Source organism: Microtus oregoni, unplaced genomic scaffold, assembly GCF_018167655.1.
Source record: "Microtus oregoni isolate MIOR12 unplaced genomic scaffold, Mior012 000092F_ref0000046, whole genome shotgun sequence".
NCBI lineage: Eukaryota > Metazoa > Chordata > Mammalia > Rodentia > Cricetidae > Microtus > Microtus oregoni.
The window spans coordinates 2,499,705-2,527,097 of NW_024544604.1; the positions used below are offsets into that span (position 1 = coordinate 2,499,705).

Genomic DNA, 27,393 nt, shown 5'->3' on the forward strand with positions numbered 1-27,393 from the left:
TGTTGTTAATTAGAGTGTAATTGAGGGGAGTTAAATGTCTCTCAAAATCACGGTAGGGAGGTCAGATTGCAGTGACAGATATTTCTAGACTGAGGCCTAGTTTGAACTCACTGGTGCCCACCAGGCACCGGTGACATCTCAAAGCCTAAGATGTCATAAAGGCAGCTCCTGACCAGGCTGGGGATGCAATGGGCAGGGCTGAACACTGTCTTCAGAAAACCAGTCCCGCTGGTGAACCAAGCAGAGCTTACCGGAGCCCAGTCCATCAAACCATCATGTCAGGGAAGAACGAAGAAAATTCTTGCAGTGACAACAAGATGGAAGATCCTTCTCCTAGGCCTGAGGTAGAGGTTCCTGTGAACTACGTGTACCGCCTACTGCAGGAGGAGCAATATACTCCCTGCCTAGGTTCCACCACTTCCGATTTCCTCCTCGCCATGCTTGATTACCTTACCGACTATATCCTGGAGGTGGCGGGCTCCGAAGCCAACATCAACAGCCAGCAAGATATCCCACAAGATGGAGAGAGGCAAGGAAACAACGAACGCGAACCATCTCGTGCCTTCAAGAACGCGCCTTTCTCTCTGTTTGATGAGATGCCTGGACCCAGAAGAAATGGCTGAAGAATGGGGGACAGAACCCAAGGGTGGGAAGCCTCACAGACTCAGCTAGGACCATGAAGTCTAATAGCAGAGGAGGCTCCCCTGGTGTCCTTGAATACTAATAAAATGTTTAAATGGAAGCTAGTTGTTCTGACTCTTAATTTGCCGTTCTGAGTTAGGGGTTTTCATAAGATACTAGGAGAGGGTGGAGGATGGAAGTTGTGGTTAGTAATGGGTGTTTGAATGGGTGATTTAGAGTGAGTATAGTGAGCACTTCTCCCTGGGGTTGGCTTGGGGAGAGGGGAGGAATTGAGTGACTGGAGAAATTGGGTGGAGGGGAGGGCACAGAAGTTCCCCCATTGACTCTGAGTACTAAAGAAACCTCAGAGAAGCTTGGAAGTTGGCTGGAGCCTCACTGGCAAGTTGGATTTTTGGTATGGTAATTTAGGAGACACTGCTGATGATCAGAAAATCTACTTGGAAGTCTTTCAAGGGAGTGAAGGTCTCGGATCAGAAGAAAATGGGTGTTGGGCAAGGCCTCCGCACTGTAGACATGAGCATTCACATGATGGTGGAGGGAAGGCGAAGTCAGATGGAAATAGACATTTTAGAAGAGGTAGAATTGTTAAGCAACTGTTTTCAGGATGCGCCTCTCTAGAGAGCCTGCAATTTATCTAAATTAATCACTTTTGGCAGAAGACAGAAGAGAATGACGCTTGCCAGATATTTCTTTTTTTTTTAACTTTCTTTTTGTTTTATTGAGAAAAAAAAACAATTTCCGCCTCCTCCCAGCCTCCCACTCCCCCCCCCCACTCCTCTCCCCATCCCCCCACTCCTCTCCCTCTCCCCCAACTCCTCTCCCGCACCCTCTCAAGTCTGAAGAGCAGTCAGGGTTCCTTGCCCTGTGGAAAGTCCAAAGTCCTCCCCCCCCTCATCCTGGTCTAGGAAGGTGAACATCCAAACTGGCTAGGCTCCCACACAGCCAGAACATGACGTAGGATCAAAACCCAGTGCCATTGTCCTTGGCTTCTCAGCAGCCCTCATTGTCCGCCTTTGCCAGATATTTCTATTTGTCTATTTTATCTCAAGTCAACCGAGAAAGTTATACTCTATGAGAATACTGGTTGATTTGCTTATACTTGTCCTGTAATTGAATTGTAGAGTTGAAGCTATAAGGTCTCTTTCTTTGAACTTATATCCCTTCCCAGGCCTATTGTGTAAAGGACTTGCCAAAAGGGAATCAAACAAGTCTAACCTCAAATTCCACCTCAGGTACTAAACAAAATCTAATAAAAGGTGACCACTTGATCACATAGAACTGTCCATCCAGCATCTTTAATCCACCTACTGTGTCTTCCTCCAGATTAAGGCCTTTCTTCTGCAATACTGCCCTGAAACTGTCTCAGAGGGCTAGATTTACTTCTATAATAATCCAAAGCCATGGTCCAGAACCCAGATTTTACACATCAGATAGCTTTCTAATCCCTGAACAAAGTCTAAGTATACTGATGGATTCCCTGATGTTACTCATCCACCTATGGGGGGGGGGCATTTCATGTTCAAACTGTGACAGATCTGTCAGTGCCCAACGGTTCACACAAGGATGTGCAAAATGTCAAAGGCAATGGTAGAATCTTAGAAGATGCAATGGCATACTAAAGTGGGATGGACAGTTTTAAGTTGAAAATTAACATTTGCTGTACTGTTGAAATAAATTAGAACAATTTCCCCCCAAAAGGGGATGTACTCAGAAATGTGAGCAGTTTCCTTACATGGACACTTCTAGACTGGAGGAGGAGGACCAGAGTCCAGTGGGCACTAATGACATAACAAAGTTTGTTGTCACAAAGTCCCTCCTGACCAATGAGGAGCAGGGATGAGCACTTGGTGGGTATAAAAGCCGATGTGTTGAGAGACCCAGGCCAGAAAAGATCCCGAGCTGAATGCAACTCTTCACACCGGTACTCGAGTCTTCAAAGGGGCACAATGGAAGACAACCAGCAGAAGTGTCACATCTCCCGCTCCGCAAGAGCTCAACTCAATTTCCCGGTGAGCAGAATTGAGCGCTTTCTTCGAGAAGGAAACTTCTCTCAGCGTTTGAGTGCTTCCGCACCAGTTTTCCTTGCTGGCGTACTAGAGTACCTGACAGCTGATGTGCTTGACCTGTCCGGCAAGGAGGCCCAAGCTAGCGGCAGGAAGCGCATAACTCCAGAGCACGTATCCTGGGCTGTTGAAAACAACAAACATCTTCGTAAAATCTTCAAAACTGACAGCAAATCTTCGGTCGCTGAGCCATCAAAACCCGACGAGAACTGATAACTAAGTCTCGGAGGTTGGAGGCTCAAAACTTGAGCCTCATATCGCCCCAATGTCCCCCTAACTGGGGGGTAAGTTAGACATGTTATTAAAACTGTCTAAACCGTTACCAGTGGTTCTGGTTTCTTTTCCGTCCATCATTTTGAGCTAGAGGTGACCATGGAACACACAAAAATGCCGGGTTTAGGATGTGGGATGGAGTGGGGTGTGGGGTTGGAAGAGAAACTGTGGTCAGCATGGGACACTTAAACTGTGATGTGTGTGTGTGTGGGGGGGGGGTTCTAATGGGGCTTGTGTGAACAGTGGCCTTAATGTGATGAAGTGGCTGAGGGAGACGACAGAGAAGCTATCCTGGTGAGCTGTGAGCAGAGAAGGCTTTGGGATTACCGGCGCGGTGCTGCTATCTGGAGCGGGGTTGGGGAAAACAGACTTTGGTGGGCAAGGCTTCATTCATGGGTGGGAGTGCTTCAGGACAGCCGGTGATGGCAGTGGGTGGGGGAGGTCATGGAGAAGAGTGGCACACTATTGATGCAAACCTCAAGGATCAGGGGTATAAGCGTTACAGCTTGGATGGAAAGGGATCCTGGCAGTCAGGCTTCAAGGAGAACCACAAAGTCCTTGCAAGCACAGCTGCTTACAGCCCTGGTCCAGAGAGTGGAGGGTTTCCCGAAAGTAACAACTCCCATTCTAGTAGCGGAAGGTTTCTTCAACGAAAATGTTACAGCCTTGCTTCGCTCCGCTCCACTCCACCCAGGCTCCCTGTCTGGTCCACGGAAAGGTCTTCACCCAAACCTCATTCAAGAGATTTATTAGGAGGGAAGAATCCAGGAGGGTGGCTGCCTCTGCTGGGGTGGAAAAAGGCAGTAGCAAACTGAGCATGCTCAGGGCTTACATAGGGCTTCTTAAGGGATGGCTTTTTTTTTCTTTCCCTAGGGTGAAGATTTTCAGGGTGGGAATTCGCCAGATTTCAATCCCTGAGTTTGGACAAGCTCAAAGATTGGCTGGTTTTTGTGCCCGGGGATTGGTTGGTTTTTGTGCTGAATTCATCAGGGACAGAGTGTGTTTCTTTGGCTCTGGTTTCAGGATCAAAGTGTGCTGCTTTTTGGCTCTCTGGTTTCAGGGCCAATGTGTTTGCTTTGGCTGGCCATTTTGCCCTACAGGGGGTATTTGCAGAACACAGAGAGATCACAGTGAAACTAGAAAGAAACATACAAAATAGAAGCTATGATCTATCTTTCTTTGGAAAAATTTCTCTGTCTCATTTTAAAAGAGAGGATGTACACAAGTACTAGTACATACGGTGCTAAGAGATTGTGTGGAATATATGCTTCTGTGTACACTGGCAAGCTAAATAATGGCTGTATATAACCGCTAACTGGCTTAAGACCTGCATTCAGGCAGGTCTAACTGGGGCCTTCAGTGAGAATGGCATGGAATTAGTTATTATACTCAGATACCCTTTCTCAAATAATGTTCTTTGTGTGAAGCCAGCCAAGTTCTCAGGTTTAGAGTACTAACTAGGTTTGTTAAACAGCTGCCTGATACTGAAAAGTCATTTATTTGGCTTATTCCTGAGGCTTATAGTAGTCTAAAGCAGTCTGTTGGGAAACCACTATCCTGTAACTGTGGCTATGTCACAGGATAGCATCACAAAGGAAATGCCTTAGTACAGGGGAAGTTACAGTAGATAGATGAGCGAGTGGCTCTGGGTAGATTTCATAGTTAATGCAGTAGTTTAAGGTCTGTAGATGAAAACTACACTTATTTCAGAATCCCACATCAAAGAGTTAGTTTCCTTTTCTAGGTATGAGTTTGGAGATTGGGTTGGATTCAGTCATGGCTGGCAAAGCTTTTGTAAAGTCAAGGATCAACGGGGATACTGTTCTCCATTTATACATTGTGTTGAGTCGTGCCTACAGGCTTTATAGGAAACATGGAGTCCATGGGGAACACAATAAAAGCCTAATGAAGCCCCTATCAAATGCCCATTCTACAAGCACAAGGAATCCGACTCCCAAGGGAGGTAATAAGGCAGTGTGAGCACTGATGCCCTTAGGAAGTCATGAGTTCACCCAATTATAGTCTCTATGCATTTATGTGAAGTGAAAAGGAAAGGGTGAGGATGGATTCCGTGTAGCTTGGATACTTTGAGACAAACCAGCACCTATTAGTGCTCTGTTGGGGAAGGGTATAATTAAATCCCAGAAATAGGTTTACACTGTAGTCTTCATGTTTCCCAATAAACTCCTGTCAGCTCTGTGATCACATTAGTGTCATGGTAGGCCAGGATCAAAATCTGACATGGCTCATATTAGCACACAGTATCATTTTAGGAATTGATGTTCATTATAGGTATGTGATTCCATTTCTAGCCAGAAAAAGTATGTAATTTGCAATTTGGTTTTATAAGGGGCTACAGTTAGAGATTACTCTGAGACTCAGGAAAAGACTGGACTTTTAAACAATGCTGGGACTGTGATAGATCATGGGGACTTTTATAGCCAGAAATGGAGTCACATATCTATAACGATGGCACGTGGAAGTTAAGTCAGGACAATAACTAGTTCACAGAAGCCTAAGCTACATAACATACTTGGGGGCAGACTGAACTTCATAAAAATATGCTTCAATATCACCATAGAACCTTCATCTGGTGATGGATGGAGATAGAGACAGAGACCCACACTGGAGCACTGGACTGAGCTCCCAAGGTCCCAATGAGGAGCATAAGGAGGGAGAAGATGAGCAAGGAAGTCAGGACCACGAGGGGTGCACCCACCCACTGAGACAGTGGGGCTGATCTATTGGGAGCTCACCAAGGCCAGCAGGACTGTGACTGAAAAAGCATGGGATAAAACTGGACTCTCTGAGCATGGCGAACAATGAGGGCTGATGAGAAGCCAAGGACAATGGCACGGGGTTTTGAACCTACGTAATGTGCTGGCTTTGTGGGAGCCTAGCCAGTTTGGATGTTCACCTTCCTAGACATGGACGGAGGGGGTCGGACCTTGAACTTTTCACAGGGCAGGGAACCCTGACTGCTCTTTGGACTGGAGAGGGAGGGGGAGAGGAGTAGGGGGAGGGGAAGAAGGGTAGGAGGAGGGGGAGGGAAATGGGAGGCTAGGAGGAGGCGGATACTTTTTTTTCCTTTTCTCAATAATAAATAAATAAATAAATAAATAAATAAATAAATAAAAAGTATGCTTCAAAAAACAAAACCAGCCAATCAAATGAAAAACAGCTCTGAGTGTTCTATGGCTGTTAAGAGACACCATGACCAAGGCAACTTTCATCAAAGAAAACAGTTAATTGGGGTCTTGCTTGCAGTTTCAGAGGTTCAGTCCTTTATCAGCATGGTAGTACAAGGGGCAGAAATGGTTCTGGAGCAGTAAGTGAGAGCTACATCCTCTTATGCTGGCCTATGAGAAAGACTCCGGGCTTGGCATGGGCTTTTGAAACCTCAAAGCCCATGACCAAGGCAACTCTTATCAAATAAAGCATTTAATTGGGGTCTTGCTTATAGTTTCAGAGGTTTATTCCATTGTCATTATGACAGGAAGCATAGCAGCACACAGGGATAAATGGTGTAGAGAAGTAGCTGAGAGGTACATCCTGATCAGATGGCCAAGAGAGAGATTATGGGCTTGGAATGGGCTTTTGAAACCTCAAAATCCATCATCAGTGATACACTTCCTCCAATAAGGCCATACCTTATAATCCTTTCAAATAGTGCCACTCCCTGGGGATCAAGCATTCAAATCTATGAGACTATAGAAGCCATTCTTATTCAAATCACCACAACAATCAGCTAAGCAAACAACAACAGTAAAAAAAATAAGATTTGATAGGAGGATCTTGGAGGGTGACAGTTGCTTGGTTTGGGCAGAAACACAAGACTTGAGAAATAAAATGACCTCATATGATGAATTGCCTTTGGGAACAGAAGTATTTTGAAAGCCCAGGTCTGCTGATCCTTGCCAGTTTCCTGAAGGATGCTGCCAAGGGAAGGAACAATTTTCAGAAAGGGCCTTTAATGTTTTCAAAATAGGATTTTAACAAATGGGTTCTTATAATAATACCATTCAATGTCTTATTTCCTAGTGTAAAAATTACAAAGTGATAGGTAAATTTCTAGTTTAGGCATCAGTTGTGATTATTAAGATGGCATGATGCTTTAAAAGGAACATCACTTGATATATAAAATATACAGGTATACAAAAATATAGACATTTTTATCTGGTCAAAAAAGAAATCACAGTTTCTGACTGCTAGTGATATCAAACTGCCTGAGAATGTATGTAGTTATATTTAGATAAAAATGATTACTTGATGCCCAATGAAAGACAGATCCTAGTTTCTACAACTCTTACTTGGTTGTATGGTGTTCCAGTGATGACTCCCTCATATGTGTTTGTTTGTGGCATTTCACACAGCTTGAGCTCATCATTACTGTTGTAATATAAAACTGAACTAATAATCACTGACAAAATCACTTGTATTTAACAAATTCATGTAGTTCTGTGCCTCAAGATGTCATGGTGAAATTAATATCATAATATAAAATACATTATCACCTTAAAAGTCCTACCATATTTTTAAAAATCTCTACATTTTAAAGGTTCAGGCTCTTAAATATTCAACATCTCTTTAAAAGAGAGACTTCTTTAAGTCTCTCTAAAAGATCCAAGGTCTCATAATTGTGGGTTCCTATAAAATAAAACAAATTGACTATTGTGACAGGTTAGGAGAAAATGAATGGGCTTAGAAACTAGATCTTTGGATTTGTTTTCTCAGTTACTGTGTCCAGCTTCTCAGTTAAGCTGTTCTAGGTAGTTGACTGTCACTACTGAAAAATTCCTAAAGGTAGTTAAGTAAGGGCATGACGAACTTCCCTGTTGCAAGATCCTATTCTCTGAAGTAACTGAGTTATCTTTTTTTTTTCTGGAATTTGAGACAGTTAATGAAGACAAAATCTAAAGACAGGTTTTTACTATGTCATAGGAGCTTGCCTGAAAATCACTATGTAGATCAGGCTGGCCTTAAACCCACAGACATCTTTAGAAAAAGACATTTTTTTGAGAATGTCATAAATGAGTAAGTACACTGTACTTGCATAATTTTCATCCCTCCTTCTTCCTCATCCAGCCCCTCCCAAGCCCCACTTGAATGCATAGGCTCTTCTGGAACATCCATCCACCATCACCCACCCACATAAAACCTTAGTCCAATTGTGTAAATGTGTGGTCAGTGCTGATCATTTGGGATTGGAGCCTTTTCTCTGGGGAAAATGCATACTCCTTCTTTGCAGGCATTTTTTTTAATGTAGTTTTTTTTTAAACCAGGAATGGTGCCTTGAGAAATTTCTTCATCCACATTGATATGCTGGCTGGTGTTATCATAATGTGTGTCCTGTTTAAGCAACCATATTATTGAGATTTCACAGATGCTACGTGTAGAAGACACTGTCTCCCAGCAGGGGTAGTGGTTCCTGGCTCTTACAATCCTCCTCAACCTTCTTCTGAGATGTTCCCTGAGATTTAGACGTAGAGCATGCTTTGTAGATGTACCAACTGGAACTGGGAATCTCATGCTCACTTATTCTCTGTGTTTTGACTAGTTGTGACTTTCTATAATGTAATGTCTTCTGTAAAACAGAAGCTTCTTTGACGAAGGGGAGAGCCTCACTTAACTGTATATATAACAATAAGTATTTAGAATACACTTAGAAGCTATTTTGATTTAGGAAAATGTTACTGTTGGGGAGAATCTCTTGCCTGAATATTGTTTTGCATGTAACTCATGACTAATAGTATAACAGAGAAATCTTTTTCATAAGATCTTGCTCATCGCAAAGTGACAGAATAAATATGTGTAACTTTCCAAAAGTTTTTGAAAAAGAACATATTAAGCATAAAATAAATTTCAAAGTATTTAAGTCTCCAAATTTAAGATGACTTGAAGAAAGATACAAATAAAATTGTTGGGGTATTGGAACATTTATGATAAGGCCATGGAAGCTTGAAAAGAGACTGTAACTTGCTTATCTGTTGCTTAAAGTGCTGAATACAAGAAATAGTTAAATAAATACTACAAACTATTTTTCTTTTCTTTGTTGATATCTATTTTTAGTTTATTTTTGTGATAAGGCCTTGCTCTATAGCCCTAGCTAGTCTTGTACTAACTTTGTTTTTCAGGCTGACCTTAGACTTGGGGCAGTTTTCCTGGCTCAGTCATCAAGTCCTGTGATTAAATGCCCAGACCTTTCCTTTCATGTTAAAGGGAACAATATAGCGCATGATGATATAAGAATAATTTATTTCTACTATTATATAATTATAGTTTAGTGGAAGTTATTTTGTTCAGATATATAACATCTGCTTGGCAGCTGTGGTTACCTGTCCAGGTTCTGAATGAGATGGAGCCTATCAACACTCAACACTCCATCATCGAAGCAGGAGCAGGTACTGACAGTTAACAGTTGTTGGTGGGGGGAGTTCATTTTTCCTCAGTGGTGATTGACAGTAAACAGTTTTTTTTTCTTTCCTCAGTGGTATAGTCACTGGTCAAGTTGCCTGTGTTTCGGTAAATAGCCATTAAGAAACCTTAATAAAATTTGATGAGTCAAATAAAAGACATGAAAATAGGAGTAGATGATAAGATGGAGAAATTCACTAGGAGAAAGAAGAGAATAAGAGGATAATGGGGGTGAAAATGATTAAACTATATAAATGTACATAACTTCTTGAGAGTACATTACTAAGAAGAAACGAAAGTGAGCTTGCATATTCTGACATGCAGAGCTGTATGCATATAAATATGCATGACTTTTAAGCCACCAAGTTTTTGCTAATATGTTCACCAACACAGAAAATGGATACACCTGAAGACTGGTCCTGTAGCATATTTTATTAAACCAGACTCAAGCTGAAACGAAACTTTCTCTTTTTCTAGATCAAGTCAAGTTCTCCAGTTGAGTTCAGGATCCAGTATAAAAATGTGGCTCTAAAGTCTCCCTTTCTGAAAATCTTATGCATTAGCTCGTGAACTCTGAGTCAGTCTTGAAGATACTTCAAACGAATTTGTTTCCTCTTTCAAATTATGTTTCTATAAACTTTCTGATGTTTTCTGTACCAATTTAATTTTGTTTTATATGACTGTTTTTCGTATTCCAGAATAGGGCAAATGGGCTTATTCTGGAACAGGAAAAGTAGTCATATAAAACAAAATTAAATTGGTACAGAAAATTTGCCCTCAGCACAGAAACATCACTTTTGTGCAAGGGCTGGCTGTGCAGACATGGTATCTCAGAAATAGATTTGCTATTTAAATTTGTTATCTCAAACATAGGGGCCAAAACGGTCCTCAATCTGCAAGCTTGGTACTCAGGAAAGCTGACCATGTAATTGGGTCTGGAAAGGGGAAGGGTGAGGGAGATGGCATTAAGTCCCTAGTCTGCATCTCTGACCCAAATTTAGGAATGTTGATGGCTAAGGGGGAAAAAGTGAATGTCTCATGTCAGAAAGAACAAGTTTGCACTGTCTCTGCATTTTTGTTCTTTTGAGGCCCTCCGGGAGTTAGATGGCATCTACCAGCATCAGTTATGGAGTTCTTGACACGGCCCACAGATTTAAACGCTAATCTCTTCCGGAAGCAACTTTCCAGGCACAGGCAGAATTAGTATTTTGTCAACTGCCAGGTAATCCCTTAGCTCTCAAAGTGACAAGCGGAACTAAAAAACAAAGTATGAAGCAAGTCTTGTTTGACAAAGATTTGTGTATCTTTATGTGATTTTCAATTCTTAAAGTGATTATATTAAATATATAACTGAGAAGAGTTCCTTTCAACTCAGAGGTCTTATTAACTAATGTATTAGTATTATTCAGAAATAAGACATATGATACACTCATGTAATTGGAGGGGAAGGCATTTCTGAATTACAGACACAGAAGGACAAAAGAATAGTACCCACAACTTCACTTCTGCAGTTTCATTCACAGTAAAGAGTAACCAGAGACATAGTAAATATTAGTCCAGATTCTTAAGCAAAGCAAAGCAAAAGTAGTACATTCTCCCAGTGGCTTCCATTCTTAATTTATTTGATCCAAAAACATACAAACAAGACTTGACAAACCAGATTATCTATTACCTCTCTTATAACAGGGATTAGTTCTCCATCTCATCTGAGTACTAGCCAGAACTTAGCTTCTAAGATATAAAAAGTAGGACTCATTCAGGGTCATATGACTGTAAATAGATAAAGTCTCACTAAATCAAAAATCCATTTACAAAGCTTTTAAAATAACTGAACACCAAACCCCAAAATCTCTTCTAGTTCTGCCAAAATTGATGGTCCCTAAGTATCTGAAATCATGTAAACACTTTAGTAGCTCTACAAATTGACACCAGGAAGCTAGAATTGGCAATGTTCTCTGGACTGTTTGGATCCTCTCAATGAGTTATGAAAAGTCTGTGTGAGCTTAAACCATACACGAAGTGTACTTTTCTATCTCTTATATTTGTCTGGCCCTGGCAAGTGAATGCACTGAGAATTTGATTTAAGCTCTAAAATTATACAAAGACAACTTTTAAAAGCAAGGTTAAAGCATGACATACATATATTAAATGGACATGTTTTTAAAACGTGGCTCTTGAGACAATCTTAGTTACTTTTCCATTGCTGTGACAAAATACCATGACCAAGGTAATTTATAAAAGGAAGCATTTTATTGGGCTTATGGTTTCAGGTGGTTAGAGTCCATTCACGGTGGAGCAAATGTACGGTGGCAGGAGCAAATGATAGATACATTTTCATGTGCAAGTACGAGGCAGTGGGGCGAGAGAGAGAGAGAGAGAGAGAGGAGAACCAAGTATTGAAACATACAAACATATGGGGACCATTGTGATTTAAATCACCAGAGAGGATCTTGTTTTTCTGCCTAGGCAGGTCTGGAACTTATGAACCTTAAGCCTGTAAGTGTTAGGATTATAGGTTTGTGGCACTACATCTGGCAACATATGTTGAACTACTTTATTTTTTAACTCATGAGGCAAGTAGAAGTTATAAATAACACTTTAAAGGAGAATCAAAAGAACTGATGCAAGAACGCTCACCAGTACTGTTGAGCTTTCCCAGAGATCAGGTAATAAGCCTTAGGGCAAAGCTTCTGCCAAAAAAACCCAGTTTAACCATGGACCTAAAAAATAGATTTTTACGCCATATAGTATAATTTTGAGGTGTTGACATCTTAGATTCGGCAGCATTACATTGCAGAGGAAGCAGTAGCGAGAGATACCCTCTAGTATTATATTACACACATAGGCTCCAGGGATAAGGACCTCATCCACAGAAAGCTGCTGGTGTTGAAGCGTTCATCCTGGGGTCTGAGGCTCTTGAAGCTGAAGCTTTTGGTGAAGAAAACCTGCGTGTTTTCTTTCTGTTCCTGGTGAAGAAGACCTGAGGTTTTTCTTTTGGTCCCTAACAGCCTTTTATCTCTCTTTAGCTTTGGCTCTTTGCCTTCTCTTGTTGTCTCTATTCTTTCACCGCCTTTCTTCTTCCTGCCCTGACCACTTATAAAGTGTTCAGTAACTTCTTTAAGTGGCAGTTGCTCTTTCTGCCTGCTGACCAGCCCCTCAAGTGTTGCTGTTTTTTTGGTTCTGCTTTTACTCTGCCTGTTGCTCTCTTTTGTTTCGACTGCTCCATTTCTTTGTTCCCACCTCAGCTCACATTATAAAAAGTCAGCAAGAAAAAAAAAATCACGCAGTGTCAGATTAGCTGAACAGTTAACAAAATAAGAAATAAAAATAGCCAATAAATATTTGAAAAATATCAAACAACCTTAACTACCAGGGAAATGGAAATATAAGTGATGCTGAGATTTTGTTCCAGTGCAGTCAGAATGCTTACCGTTATGAACACACATAACACCAAATGCAAATCAGGATGTTGGTAAAGCAGAACCATCATATCCTGCTGGTGGGAATGTACACCAACCTAGCCATTGTGGAAATCAGTATGGAGAACAGGTTTATTTAGTTTACAATTTCAGCTTATACTTCATTTTTTCAGGGAATTCATGACAGGATATCACAGCATCACATCCATAGTCAAAAGCAGAGAGAGAATAAACATATACTTGCTTGCTCTAGGCTACTTTCACTTACTCAAATATAGCTGACAGCCCACCTTAGGGAACAGTGCCAACTACAGTTAATCAGGACAATTCCCTACAGACATGCATATAGGCCAAATTGCTTTACATAATTCTTTATTATGACTCTTCCCAGGTATCTCTTGGTTATGTCAAATTAACAGTTAAAACTAATCAGCACAACCTACCCCCTATTAAGTTGACCTAGAACACACTATGTTAAGTCATAGCTTTAAAACCATTGTCCCCCAAATCTGATGCTATTTAATAATGTAAAATATGGTCCAAATTTAAAGTTCTCATAGTTTCTTTTTAATGGCAACACTTAAAAATATCCCAAACCAAGCTGGGCAGTGGTAGCACATGCCTTTAATCCCAGCACTCAGGAAGCAGAGGCAGGCAGATCTCTGTTAGTTCGAGGCCAGCCTGGTCTACAGAGTGAGTTCCAGGACAGCCAAGGCTGTTGTTACACAGAGAAACCTTGTCCGAAGAAACAAACAGACAAACAACAACAAAAAATCCAAAACTTTCTGTAAAAGTCTCAAGTCACTTTAGAAATTCCAAGTCATTAATTAAATACTGAACATTCTTATTTCAAAAGGGAAGAACTGAGTATACGACAACCACTATTAAGCAAAACCAAAATTTATGCATATAAACTCAACTCTCTAGCTCCCTGTCTGACATCTGATGCTTGTAGCCTCACCCTTCCAACTCTGCTGCTGCACATACAGTTCGCCTTGTAGGCTAGCTACACTGCACATCTTCACTTCTTATGGACATCCCACACTGCTGGCATCTTCAATATCCTTACACCTCTATTGTAGCAGAGGCATCACTTTTACTCTCTCAGGGCCTCTCTGCAGAAACTCTGACCCCACCTTGGTTGCTGTCCATGATCCCCTTAATCTTTCATCTTTCTTGCCTACAAAATGAGTACTATGTGGACAATCATTTCATTGCCAACTTAGGCTTGACATGTAGACTAGTCCCTTAGACTGTACTTGTATCAGCTTCTGTGGGCTGGGCTTGAGAAAACAGTTTCATATTGTCCCAGTGAAGCAGATGTTTCGCTTCAGTGCTGCTGCTCTCTTTCTTTGAGAAGCACAACTGTTTTTTTTTTTCAGCTTCAGCATGACCAGCACACACAGATTCTTAGCTAGTGTATCACATTCATTCTTTCTAGACTAGCTGACAACAAAATCCTTATTCTCTCTGAAACATGATCTAAACCTTTTACTCTCAGCATTTTTACTTTTCGAGCTCCCAGAAGAATGACCTATTAGACTCTGAGTACTTAACAGCTTTTCTAAACCAAAGTTCCAAATGCTTCACATTCCCCCATACAAAAGCAGTCTTAGCATAAAAGCCACATAGTCAGGACTGTTACAAAACCAACTTACTAGCTCAGTACCAATTTCTGTCTCGATTTTATTACCGTTGCTGTGATGAAATAGCCTGACAAAAACAGTATAACAGTTAAAAGGTTTTATTTGGGTTATAATTCTAGGTTTTCATTGAATGGAAGTCAGGCTGGAACTCAAGCAGCTAAACACATCACATGCACAGTCAAAAGCAGAGAAGATCAAATGTGCCTATATTGCCTACTTAATTCTAGCTCTAACCTACCCTTTTCCTGTTTTATATAATTCAAGATCCCATTGACTACAGAATGGAACTACCCACAGAGACTGAGTCTTTTGCATCAATTAAGAATCAAGATATTCATTCAAAGACATGACCATCGGTCAACCTGATCTAGACAGTTCCTCAGGTGATTCCAAAATACAACAGTAGAAAGTAGGTATGCCAGCGGTGGCTCACAGCTAGATTCCAGCCATTGGAAGGGCAAAGTAGGAAGATTGGCATGATTTTAAGATCAGCCTGGATTACATAGTGAGTACAAGGCCTGTCTGGGCTACAATGTGAGTCTGTCTTAACAAAAAAAATACATGTGTGGTACATTTTTGCTTATATATGGAATCTGTGTGTGCGTGTGTATGTGTGCGTGTGTGTATGTGTGCGCATGCATGTGTGAAAGTCCAAAGGGAAGTCCACGAGGAAGTCTAAGGGAGAAGAAGAGGTCTAAAGTAAGACAGGAGAAAGAAGGGAACAAAATGGAGTAATGGGGACAGGGGGACAATGTGTTCATTGCAGTTTGTGATAATAAGAAATTGTGGCACAAACTGTTTACAACTGTCCTGGCTGATGCTATGCTTACAAGTGCTGGAACACTGAACTGTGATAGTCCTGTAGCTTCCTCAAGGTATCTGTGAGTGATCTAGATATCTGGTTGTCACATAAGGGGAACCCTGCTGGATAACCGACTGAGAGTTCTTTTGCTCAGGTCCGCCAAGGCAGCAAGGAAGAGTTCAATTAGAGAATCGGCTAATTCGAGAGTCACTTTGCCCTATTCTCAATGTCATTGCATCATTATAGGAATATTAATATCAAAAGAAGTATTTACAATGTAAGCTTGAAGAACTTCTTATGGGTGGTACTACTGATTTTAACAGTGGTTTAACAGTACTTACCTTGTGCCCAGTACTACTTCTAAGAAAATCTTTCTCATTGTTCAGTCATGGTTAAGTAACAGACTGTGAGACTTAGCTTCTGGTCTGTAATTGAGTAACTGAAAGAGCTACTCTTTTTAAAATTTCTAGTATGTGTTATGCCAGTACCATAGGATTAATAATTTGGGGGGAATGTAGGCAATGATACATGTAAAGCACTTTAAACAGTGCCTTACACACTATTATTCCCTTTCCCCTCAGGCTTTGTATGAACTGTGGTGTTCATGGGTAGAAAAGAATATTAAAAGAAGGAATTACCTTCAAAACATAGGTATAATAAGGGTGCCATGTCAAGATCTTCTTAAATGTTCACAAAATGAAATTGATTACCTTCCCTCTCCTGATCCTTTCTCAGCTCTATAAACACTGCTTGCTTCCTGAAATAGCTGTCTGCCACAGATAAACATTATTACTGTGTGTCACTGGGTGTGTTTAACGTGTAAACATATTGTGGGAGCAAGGGAGGCTGGTTTTTCAAGTTCCTGCTCATAGGACTTCCTGAGGGTCAAGTAGTCCAGTACAGTTTGTGTGGCTGTAAGAAAAATGAGCCTACAAAAGCGTTCTAACCTTACTGAGGTAAGACTGATTTCCTTAGGGACCTCTAGTGTGATATTTGGTTTCTTGATTTTTGTATTTTGCAATTATTTGAGGTGGGAAAAAGTTTCTTGGTTAGGGGAAAAAACATTTTTTTCTACCACTTGATACTGGGTTTCATCCTAAAGTAGAAAATGGAGAAAGGGGCTGTTACCCTACTGAGAGTTGCATGGCTCTGGATGAAAAATTTAAGTGTTTTCTTAATTCATTATTCAAATTGAAATCTTGTGGTAGAGTCTACTAAAAAGTCAACCATCTCTAAAACCCAGTAGGCATCCTAATAACAAAAATACATCAAGTTCATAGCAAAAGTGGTGGTCATTTTGCCAAAGAGTTTCCTTGCTTCTCTCCATATAAGATAAAGGGTTCTTTTGCTCTGAATTTCTTTCATTTATTTGAAATCTCAGATACTGTAATTAGTATTATTAAATTATATTTACATTCATACCAATCTCTTTTTCTATTGTCTATGGTTTCTTTGTTTGACACAGGGTCTCTCACTTGTAGTCCCCTCTGGAACTTACTATGTAGCTCAGCCTAACCTCAACTCATGGTGTTTTTTTTTTTAATATAGAGTGTTTTAATTAGGATTGCTACTTTCCTTTTTATAAATGAAATTCATGTAGTAGGGGCTCACTATGCATTCCTCAGTAGCCTAAAACTTGTGGCAAATCTCCTGCATATGAAACAATGCTGTCACAGTTTTATAGCACCCACCATGAACTGCTGAAAATATTCCTGGAATATTGTATCAAACTGTATATTTAGAGACAATAGGAGTTTATATTTAAAACATTAGAGAATGGTTGAACATATAAGGTTATAAGTGAAAAATGTATGTAAAGTACTATAAAATAATATAAATGAAGGAATTAAAGATTTTCATTTTGAACTTTATTCATGAGCAGACTTGACAGCAGCTCCTGTGAATGACTGTTACAGTCTATATACGATGACTTATATGCATGAAATCATTCTATTACTCTAGTGAAACTATTAACTATTATAGAACTCATAAGTACCGTACAATTCTTAAGTCCCTATGTCAAAAGATAAACACACATATTGATACATGTATACGTATGAGCAACTAGCATCAAAAAGATGAGAAACATGAGAAATAATCTTTTTGGTATTTCAGATGCTGAAATTCATTTTGTCTGTGTATTTACAAGCTCCTAAAATTCTTTGCTAGCCAATTTGTGGATTAGCTGTGCTACCCTTCAATTTATTCACATTTGATAAGTCTTCTAATTGGGTTTGTTTTCCACTACTTCATGTTTTGGAGCACATTTAGTATTTTTGTTGTAACTACTATCTTCCAGTTATTTAGTATGTAAAGAGAAGGTAGGGAAAGTGCTGCTGTAAAGTATGGCAAATGATCAGTTTATTTGCCTAACTTCATCACACGATGGCGTACGTTATGACTGTTTTGCCAACATGCGTAAACACATGATTAATCATCTTTAGTATTTTCTGTTTCTGACTTGCTTGTAGCCATTTTTGTACGTCCATATGTTGCATGTGTGTACTCTCTTTTGCTTTCTTACCATCTCCTTCCAACTCAAATTCACACATCTTGGTAGACTTCACAGAACCTCCCAGTCTGGTTTCATTCCCAAGCAATCCCATTCTGTGGGTTGTTTTGTTTCTTTTGATCTCTTTCTTCATAACTTCTGATTATGTTTTCTCGGCATGTTCCATCATGGACTTCTGATTCTTCTTTAAAGACATCAGTAAACCACAGAGATCCCACTGCAGGGTGAGCAATGCCAGTGGCCATCTTTAGTTCCAGAAAAAAACCTAACAGAGGGTAGAGCTCTTAGGGAAGCAGAATGCAGCCATGTCTGATGGCACAGACTCCATAAAACCATACAGTTGGAAGGCAGACGAATAAGGGTTGCAATCTCAAGGCCTACCTAGGTTACAGAGTGAATACAAGGCTTTATTGGACAATTTAATGAGGCCAAATATCAAAATAATACAGCCACTGCCTATTATGTCTAATCCTTAGCACAGACAAAGGTGATAAATATATAGTTTACTAGTAAAGAATGTTTGTTTAATATGGATTCTCTTGTCTTTCAGAAAAAAACTTCTAAGAGATAATTCATACAAGATGTCCCAACTGTCACCTCAATTTCTCTTTTAATATTGAATTTCCTTATAAATTCCACTATGATGACATCTATCTTGATCATTTTATGGGCACCGAACTTCCAACCACCATGTCATGCTCCTGTGTATCCAATTGTAGTTTTTGTTTAATTCTGATTTTATCATTTGGTTTTTTAACTTTTATTTCTTTCATCTAGAGGTTATCCTTTCTCAAGTTCTCTTTCTGTTATTTTTTAAAAATTCTTTATTTTGCAATTTTTTCTTCCCTAAGTTTAAGAACTTTTTAGAATTCAAAATCCTCCCTAGGCCATATATCCATCAGATGTCTATAACTCATAGATATCTTGTTTTCCTGAGCCCTGGAAACAGAATAATAGAGTTAGTCTCCTTTGCTGTACATGACATTTAAGACTGCTTCTTATTTCTTGAAATATCCCCTTTCTTCTCTATTTCTGTTCACTGTTTATTCATAGTTTTCCTATCACTTTCCCTTTTGTTTCCTTTTATTCTTCTTGTATTTTGCATATGGATTTCTACTGTTAGTTTGGCATTTAAGCTTCAAACCATTTATTTTCTTTGCCTATGATTTGTCGTCAACATGAACAACAGGGAAGTCAGGTTAGACTTGCACTTGATATGTAGCAAAGGATAGCCTTGAACTCCTGATTTTCTTACCTCTGTCCCCTGAGTGCTGCTCTCCACAGTCTTAAGTGTCAACTCTAAGTTGTTGCTCATCTTCAGACATTATCTTTCCGTCAGCTGTATAGCTTTCCAGTTACATGTGCAACTTCACCTGATAGTCATAACTATTCAGCTAACATCACTTGCTGTCTTTGTGCCCATCATTTTCCTTTTCATCTGTGTTCTTGACAATGACATTGATGATATGTTTTTTCATATTTGAAACCTTAGAGACACATTTTCTTCCTTTGTTCCCAACCCGCTACCAAATATTTTTATTTTTTATTTCTTCCATCTAGTGGTTATCATTCCCACGTTCCCTTTCTGTCATTTTTCTTTTGTAGTTATTTTCTTCCTTAAGTTTAAGAACTTTCTAGAATTCAAAATCCTGTCTAGGCTATATATCCATCAGATGTCTGTTACTCACAGATACCTTTTTTCTGAGCCCTGGAAACAGAATAATGGTAGGAAGAACATAGCCAAAGACCCAGATTAAAGATAGAATTCTAAAAAAAAAGATAGAGTTCTACCAATCACTGCCTCCACTATACACTCTGTTAGCCTCGTTATCCTCATACTCATTCATTCTTTCACAGAGATCACAAGGAGTGAGATCATGAAAGTTCTCTTATGTTTTGCCAAAGTCATTTCGAAGTGTCAAGCACTGTATAAATATTACAGTAAGAATTTAATTTCTTAGGATAACTTAGGACTAGGGCCTAGAGCCTCAATTTTTATCTATGTGAGGGACTACAATATATCTGGGATGAAAAATAATACCAGGTAACACAAGTTTGCATCCTAGGAATGCTGCAAATCAGCTGTGTAAAGTTGAGTTTCCTCACCTGAAAAATGGGTACAGTCACAGAATGTTGTAAAATTAAAAGTTGTAGTCAATGTAAAATACTTGAAAACATTACTGGTATAATGAAGTTAATCTTCTAAAATTATGGAAGAGGTGCTGGATGACAGTGGAGTATAAGGTGAGAGCAATTTCCTAGAATTGAACCACCGGGGGGGAGTTGGCCACCTCCAGAATGGGAATACAGAACCCCAGAGTGGATGGATACCTATACCTACCACAGTCTCTCACATCAAAATTGGAGCAGAAGTGAGCAATGCGTCATCAAAGAGGCAGCCTGATGGGGCTCAGAGACACAATGTACTCTTTAGGGTCATGAAATATGTCACTTTGCTATGGAGTCAAAATGTCAGTACTCAAATGTCCAAATGTTAGCAAAGCAGGCAAGCTGTTCTTTCTATTCTGGAAACCCCTTTGCCTAGCATGGGTCTTGTGTATTTCAGATTGAAGGGACCTTGGGAAGACCGTCGTTAACCTCAATGTTCATACTAATCAAGGTGTTTTCTTAGTAGTATATACTAGTTTCCTCACATGAGATTGCTTTGCTTTTCATGTTGAAAGAAAAAAATTGACGCTGGAGTATTCCAGATGGTACCTTTTAATTGCTTAAATTTTAGAAACTTATTTAATTCTCGTAAGAATGCCATGACAAAGCATCATCATGCTATTTTATATAAGAATCATCTGCAGATCATCGAGGTTATGTACTATTTTTCCCTTTTATTATTATTATTATTACAAATTTTCACCTCCTCCCATTTCCCTCCCCGTTCCCCCATTCCTCCTCCCTATCCAGTCCAAAGAGCAGTCAGGGTTCCCTGCCCTGTGGGAAGTCCAAGGTCCTCCCCACTCCATCCCTGTCTAGGAAGGTGAGCATCCAAACAGACTAGGCTCCCACAAAGCCAGTACATGCAGTAGAATCTAAACCCAGTGCCATTGTCCTTGTCTTCTCATCAGCCCTCATTATCCGACATGTTCAGAGAGTCCGGTTTGATCACATGCTCCATCAGTCCCAGCTCAGCTGGCCTTGGTGAGTTCTCATTAGATCAGCCCCAGTGTCACAGTGGGTGGGCGCACCCCTTGCGGTCCTGACTTCCTTGCTCATGTTCTCCTACTTCAGGATCCAGCAATACCACTCCTGGGAATATACCCAAGAGATGCCCTATCATACTACAAAAGCATTTGTTCAACTATGTTCATAGCAGCATTATTTGTAATAGCCAGAACCTGGAAACAACCTAGATGCTCCTCAATGGAAGAATGGATAAAGAAAGTGTGGAATATATACACATTAGAAGTTATGTGATATTAATGGGCCACTTAATCAGGCTTCAAATCTAGGCAGCTCAGCAGATCTCATATTCTCAGCTCTGGAGTGCTATTATTTCAGGGCCTTTGTACTCCAGAACCTGAAATACTGAACTGTATCACAATTTATGGTTCCAGGTTGTTTTTTAATTTGTAGGTTTTTTTTTTTTAGTTTTATTTGTCTGAGACAGGGTCTTACTGTGTTGCTTTGTCTGGCCTGAAACTCACTTTATAGACCAGGCTGGCCTTGAACTCATAGAGATCTCCCTGAGCACAGAGATTACACATGTGAGCCATCGTGCCCAGCTTTGATGTGTAGTATTCCACGTCTAATATTCTTTTCATAATAGATTAGAAGTATTTAAATTATTTTTGAAACAGAGCCTTGCTGTATAGCCCAGGCTGACCTTGAACTTGAGATCCTTCTGCCTCAGCATCCCGAGTACTAGGGTTATTGACATATACCATCATGATTTTAAATAATATTAACATTAAATCTTCTAATATCCATTTGTGGGTGACAAAAAGAGTCTGAGGTTTTTCATCTATGACTATATTTTAGAATTAAATATTTTCAGTACTGATTTTATTTCCTGTGCTTAATGTTGTTATCCATGAAGATATTTCCATAAGTCTTTATTAGTTTTCACTTTTTCCTCACTAGCATTGTAAAGTTCAAGGTGTAAACACTCAGTTTTCTATGTGGAGTCTCAGCACTGGAGAGGTGTAAGCAATGGGATCACAAGTTCAAGGCCAGCTTGAGCTACATAGAGAGACACTGTTTCAAATCAAAAAACAAGTTCAGATCCTTTTTTTGCAATGCCATTTTGTTCCTGCTTCTTATTTGACTTCAGTGTTTTAAACAATTTTCAATCTCTTCTTAAATTCACATTACTCTACATATTTATGGGCACATCATGTCCTGTTTTAATTACTTCCTGTTCATTTAAATGCTCTCTCAAACCTGAGTTTTTAATTTTCTCTGTAATCTTTATAAAATGCAATAATAAATAAGCTTTTATTTCATTTTCCTCTTCACTGAATAAAAATATTAAAGTCAAACTTACTTTCACTGACCGAGGCCTTAATGACGTTACTCATTTCGAACTCAGCATCCGCTATTCATAACTCTTGTTAAAGTTTAATTTAGCATTTCCATTCCTTGTAACAGGTGACTTATCCAGGCTAATTCAATTTACCCTTTTGAACAGAATGTCAGGAAACACTGTGTTCCTACATTAAGAATGTATCCAATTCATTTAAGGGTTGGTGGTTCATATAAATAGACTTCAGTGGCATTTTTATTTTAGTGGTGTGCAGTCAGAAAATGTTTCCAAGACATCAGGACTTGGAAGGAACTAGGAAAATTAACAAGAAAGCAACTCCGAAATCAATACCTTTCTAAAGCAGTTAAAATCCTCAACCACACAATAAAATTCTTAAAAGTATTTAATGCTGCTCATGTTTTCAAAGAATTGGAGTCATGCACTGTACCAGAAGTTGAGAACTGAGCTGTTCTAACAGGTGGAGGGAATGCTTGCGAGAAATCAAACTTGGAACATAGCCACCATATCATACTAGGGTAGGATTCAAAAATAGTCTTTAAATATAAACACATATGTTTCTATGGATCATAAAATGGATGTTCAATAACAACCCACTTGGTAAACACATGGCCATAACCAACACATTTTTCTACTTCAAATCACTTGTTAAAATGTCTAATTCAAATAGTCTAGTTAAATACCTTGATACATATTTCAGAGAGTTGCACATCTAGACACTGACAGCTTTTGTCTTCTGGTATAAAGTCTCGGTAAAATTAAAGTATGATTTAAAATATTTTTCAAAAAAAGGCTTTTTATTAGTGTTTTACCAGCCCCTTGTAGGAAAACTCTAGTTAGTTAGCCAAGGAAAAATTCTTGTGTTTCCTCTCTGTGCATTTTCTTCTGTTTCTTTTTTTTTAAATATTGATCTGCACATTTTTCTCCACTCCTCTCTCTTCCTCCCCTCTCCCCTTCTACCCTCTCCTATGACACCCACACTCCCAATCTACTCTGTGGGATCTTGTCTTTTTCTCCTTCCTATGTAGATCCATGTATGTCTCTCTTAGGGTCCCCTTTGTTGTCTAGGTTCTTTGGGGTTATGGATTGTAGGCTGGTTTTTCTTTGCTTTATGTCTAAAAGCAACATATTATATTTGTCTTTCTGGCTCTGGGTTACAAATAATTCAGTAAAAATGGGGTACATACCTAAACAGAAAACTTTCAACAAATGAATCTCAAATGACTGAAAGACACTTAAGGAAATGTTCATCATCCTTAGCCATCAGAGAAATGCAAATCAAAACATGTCTGAGATTCCATCATGACAATGGCCAAGAATCAAAAACACTGATGACAACTTATGCTGGAAAGGTTATGGGGTAAAGGGAACACTTCTCCATTGCTGGTGAGAGTGCAAACTGGTACAGCTGCTTAGGTATCAGTATGGCGATTTATCAAAAAAATAGGAAATAACCTACCTCAAGACCCAGTAATACCACTTTAGGGGATATATCCAAAGGATGCTCAATCGTGCCACAAGGACATGTGCTCAACTATGTTCATAGCAGCATTATTTTTAATAGCCAGAAACTGAAGCAACCTAAATGCCCCTCAAATGAAAAATGGTACATTTACACAATGGAGTACTACACAGCAGAAAAAAAAAATAACGACAGCTTGAAATTTGCAGGCAAATGGATAGATCTAGAAAAAAACTATATTGAGGTAACCCAGACCCAGAATAATTTAACATTTTAAAGTTAATATTATTAAATAGTTTCAAACAAAACAGTAAAATCCTAGTCCAAACAGGCTGTCATATTTCCTTCAAAATTTCAGCAAATAAGGCTATATACAAAGATGTTTGTAGGAGTTGTAGATGTTGCTTGGTAGTAGGGCCCTCAACTTGCATGCTCAAGGCCCTGAATTTGATTCATAAGATCTCACACAAAATTGTAGGTGTAAACAGACAAATATTATGGTCCATATTCTGAGTAGACCTCCATGTATACTGAAAACTCAGTTTGTAATGAAGACTGATTCCTTGTAATTGGGAAATTGCTATTTATCTTAACTACATGAAAAATGGATGATCTGTTTTCTCTTTAAGTTTTGCATTTTATTTATCATCTTTCTCTCTTCTCCTTCCCTCATTCTTCCCTCCCTCCTTCCTCTGTATGTGTGTGTGTGTGCATGTATGTGCGTTCATATCTAAATCACAAAAATTCAAATGGATACTGTTTATCTTTCAAGAAAATTCCTGTATACCTTTGTTATTGTGAATAAAAGGCATATGCTTGGCTCTGAACTTAAATACCATAAGAGGATGTAGCCATGTTAGCTCTCAGTCCCACAGAATATGTTCATGGGCAACTGGAATGAAATATAGTAGAAACATTTCATTTTATTAGGGGAAAATATTAGCCTAGGTCTGCAAACTTGAAAGGTAGGTGCAGTATTGCTGCTAAAAATAGAAACTGTTCACATTTTCTGAGGATTTTCCACTTCTCAAGTATTAGTCAAATAGTTTCTGTGGTATCAAGGTATATATAGAGGTTCAGTCACACCTTGAGATCCTATAGCTCACACATTTGAGACCGAACTTAGACCAAGAGTTTGGCATCACATTGATCAAGATAAGCAACTTCAGATGAATTCTTCCTGGCATCTATTTTTCCACATCCCCAGTTTCAATCTTTTGCCTTTTCTCTTAGCCTACATTGGAATCTGCAAAGCTCTTGTTAATTTGTCTCTGGCATCTTACTGGTAGACTTTCTGTCAATATTTTTTTTTTTTGCAAAGGGCTCTTGCATTATCTAGGAACCCCATATTCGAGGTTTCTCAGGTCTATTGGCCCCTTCAGCGCTCCCATTTCATTCACCCCTCAACTTTTCTTCCTCCTTTGTCTTAGCTCCCCAATCCCTCTGTGCTCACAGAAAGCATGGAGCACCAGACCTTCCCCCAATTTCTTTCATCTCTAACCTGAAATGTACAGCTTTACTTTCTTTCTTTAGTCAGAGAAAGTTGCTCCAATTTTATATCCTCTGTCTTCTCTATACTAAGAAAAATTCAAATAGTCAGACCTCCAAAAGCTGATATTTGTAGAAAAATACAGAACTTGAAATATATTCAAAACAAATATATTGAAGACAACCTTATAGTGATATTTCCTATCTGTTGCAGAAAAAAATATATTTTTTATTTTAATTTTTCTAACAACCTCAAAGAAAAATGTGAATAATAACTGAATGTAAAATTTCTAAATATTATATATACATATATACATGCATATAAACTCATACACATGCAAATACATACACATGGCAATGGGCACTTTTCAAACCATCACTAAATAGCTCACAAAGCACATGTTATCACCCTTCCAAGTATAAAAGGATTGAAAGAATATACATTTCTATGGCACACCTTTCATTTCTCATGTATGTCTTCATATATAGCAATTAATCTTTGCCAATTTTGGTACAGATGTGTATCTTCCAAAGAATAAATTATGAGCACTGGTAAAAGATTAGCTATGGAAAATGGAATATATGTAATTATATATATATATACATATATATATGCACACACAAATCTATGTGTTACACATGGATAATGATAGCTACTATGATACACACACATATATAATTGCATAATATGGTATGGTGATAGAATACACAGTGATTATACTTTTTTTAAATGTCTTGACATTATGATCCTTCCAAATTGAGGAAATTGAGAATATTTTTGGCTCAAGGCCAAGAATAAGGTTGCCATATCTGCCCAGCAAAGAAAAACAATGTTATCACAAAGTTTAAAGTTCACTACAGTAGATAGTTTTCTAACTTGATCAGTGGACACAAGAAGAAGGCAAAAAGCAGAAGCAATCTCTGGCCCCAGCTTCGACAGTAGTGGACCTGAGATGAACTAAACATGTTGTTTCAGAATTGCCCAAATCATGGAATGCTGATAACAATAAAAGGAATAGCATCTTTAGAGGCAGTTAATAATGATTTAAATCCTAACTTCACCACTTATAAACTGTGTGGCCACGGGAAAGTGATTGAATGCCTCTTTACTTTATTTTCCTTATTTGTAATTTAGAAATAATAAAAGTAACTAAAAGAGGTCATGTGAAGATTGAATCAGTTAATGTTTATAAAGCAAGACCTTAGAACATGAATTGACTCTTTTTTAATTTTATTCTTTAAAAAAAAGAGAAAAATGAAATAGACACACATAGAAACACACACAGACACACACATACATACAGAAACACACAAACATATTCAGATACACACATCACAAACACATACAGAAACACAGACACACAGATACATACAAAAACACACATAGACACATAAAGATACACAGTAACACACACAGAGATACATACAGAAACACACACACACACAAAAAAAAAAGAGAAAAACTATCTTTTTTTCATTTTACATACCAGTCCCAGTTCCCACCTCCTCCCCTCCTCCCACCCCCCTCCACCTATCCCCTGTCCACTCAGAGAGGGTAAGGCACATTGCTTTGAGGTAGGTCCAAGGTCCTCCCTACTATACCTAGGCTGAGTAAGTTATACATCCTAAGAGAATAGGTTCCCAAAAATCCAGTACAAGCAGCAGGGATAAATCCTGTTGCCACTGCCAGTGGCCCCACAGTCTGCCCCAGCCATGCAGCTGTGGACTCCATTCAGAGGCTCTAGTTTGGACCTATGCTGCTTTCTTCCCTGTCGGGCTGTAGTTGGTGAGCTCAGGTAGACTGTTTCAGTGGAGGTACCCTTCATGGTCTTGACCTCCTTGCTCATATTCTCACTCCTCTCACTCTTCAGCTGGACTTTGGGAGTTCAGCCCAGTTCTCCGATGCCTCTGTTTCTTGATGAAGTTGCTGGATGAAGGTTCTATGATGACATTTAAGATATTCATCAACTTGACTACAGGGCAAGGCCAGTTCAGGCACACTCTGGTCTATTGCTTAGGAGCTTAGCTGGGGTCATCCTTGAGGATTCCTGGGAATTTCTGTAGAGCCAGATTTCTTGATAGCCCCAAAATGGTTCCCTCAATCAAAATATCTCTTTCCTTGATCTCATCTCTCCATCTTGACTATCCCATTCCCTCAAGTTCTCCTTTCCCCTCCC

General features: G+C 39.2%; 2 protein-coding genes across 2 annotated transcripts; both read left to right on the forward strand.

The window, feature by feature from the left end:
• The first annotated feature begins 275 nt into the window (after positions 1 to 275).
• LOC121442616 (huntingtin-interacting protein M) lies at positions 276 to 623 on the forward strand. Its single transcript, XM_041644223.1, has one exon. It carries the CDS (start codon positions 276 to 278, stop codon positions 621 to 623), a length of 348 nt encoding a protein of 115 aa, XP_041500157.1.
• Positions 624 to 2,465: 1,842 nt separating this feature from the next.
• LOC121442638 (histone H2A-Bbd type 1-like) lies at positions 2,466 to 2,918 on the forward strand. Its single transcript, XM_041644239.1, has one exon. The coding sequence runs from the start codon at positions 2,466 to 2,468 to the stop codon at positions 2,916 to 2,918; it is 453 nt and encodes a 150-aa protein (XP_041500173.1).
• Positions 2,919 to 27,393: the final 24,475 nt, after the last annotated feature.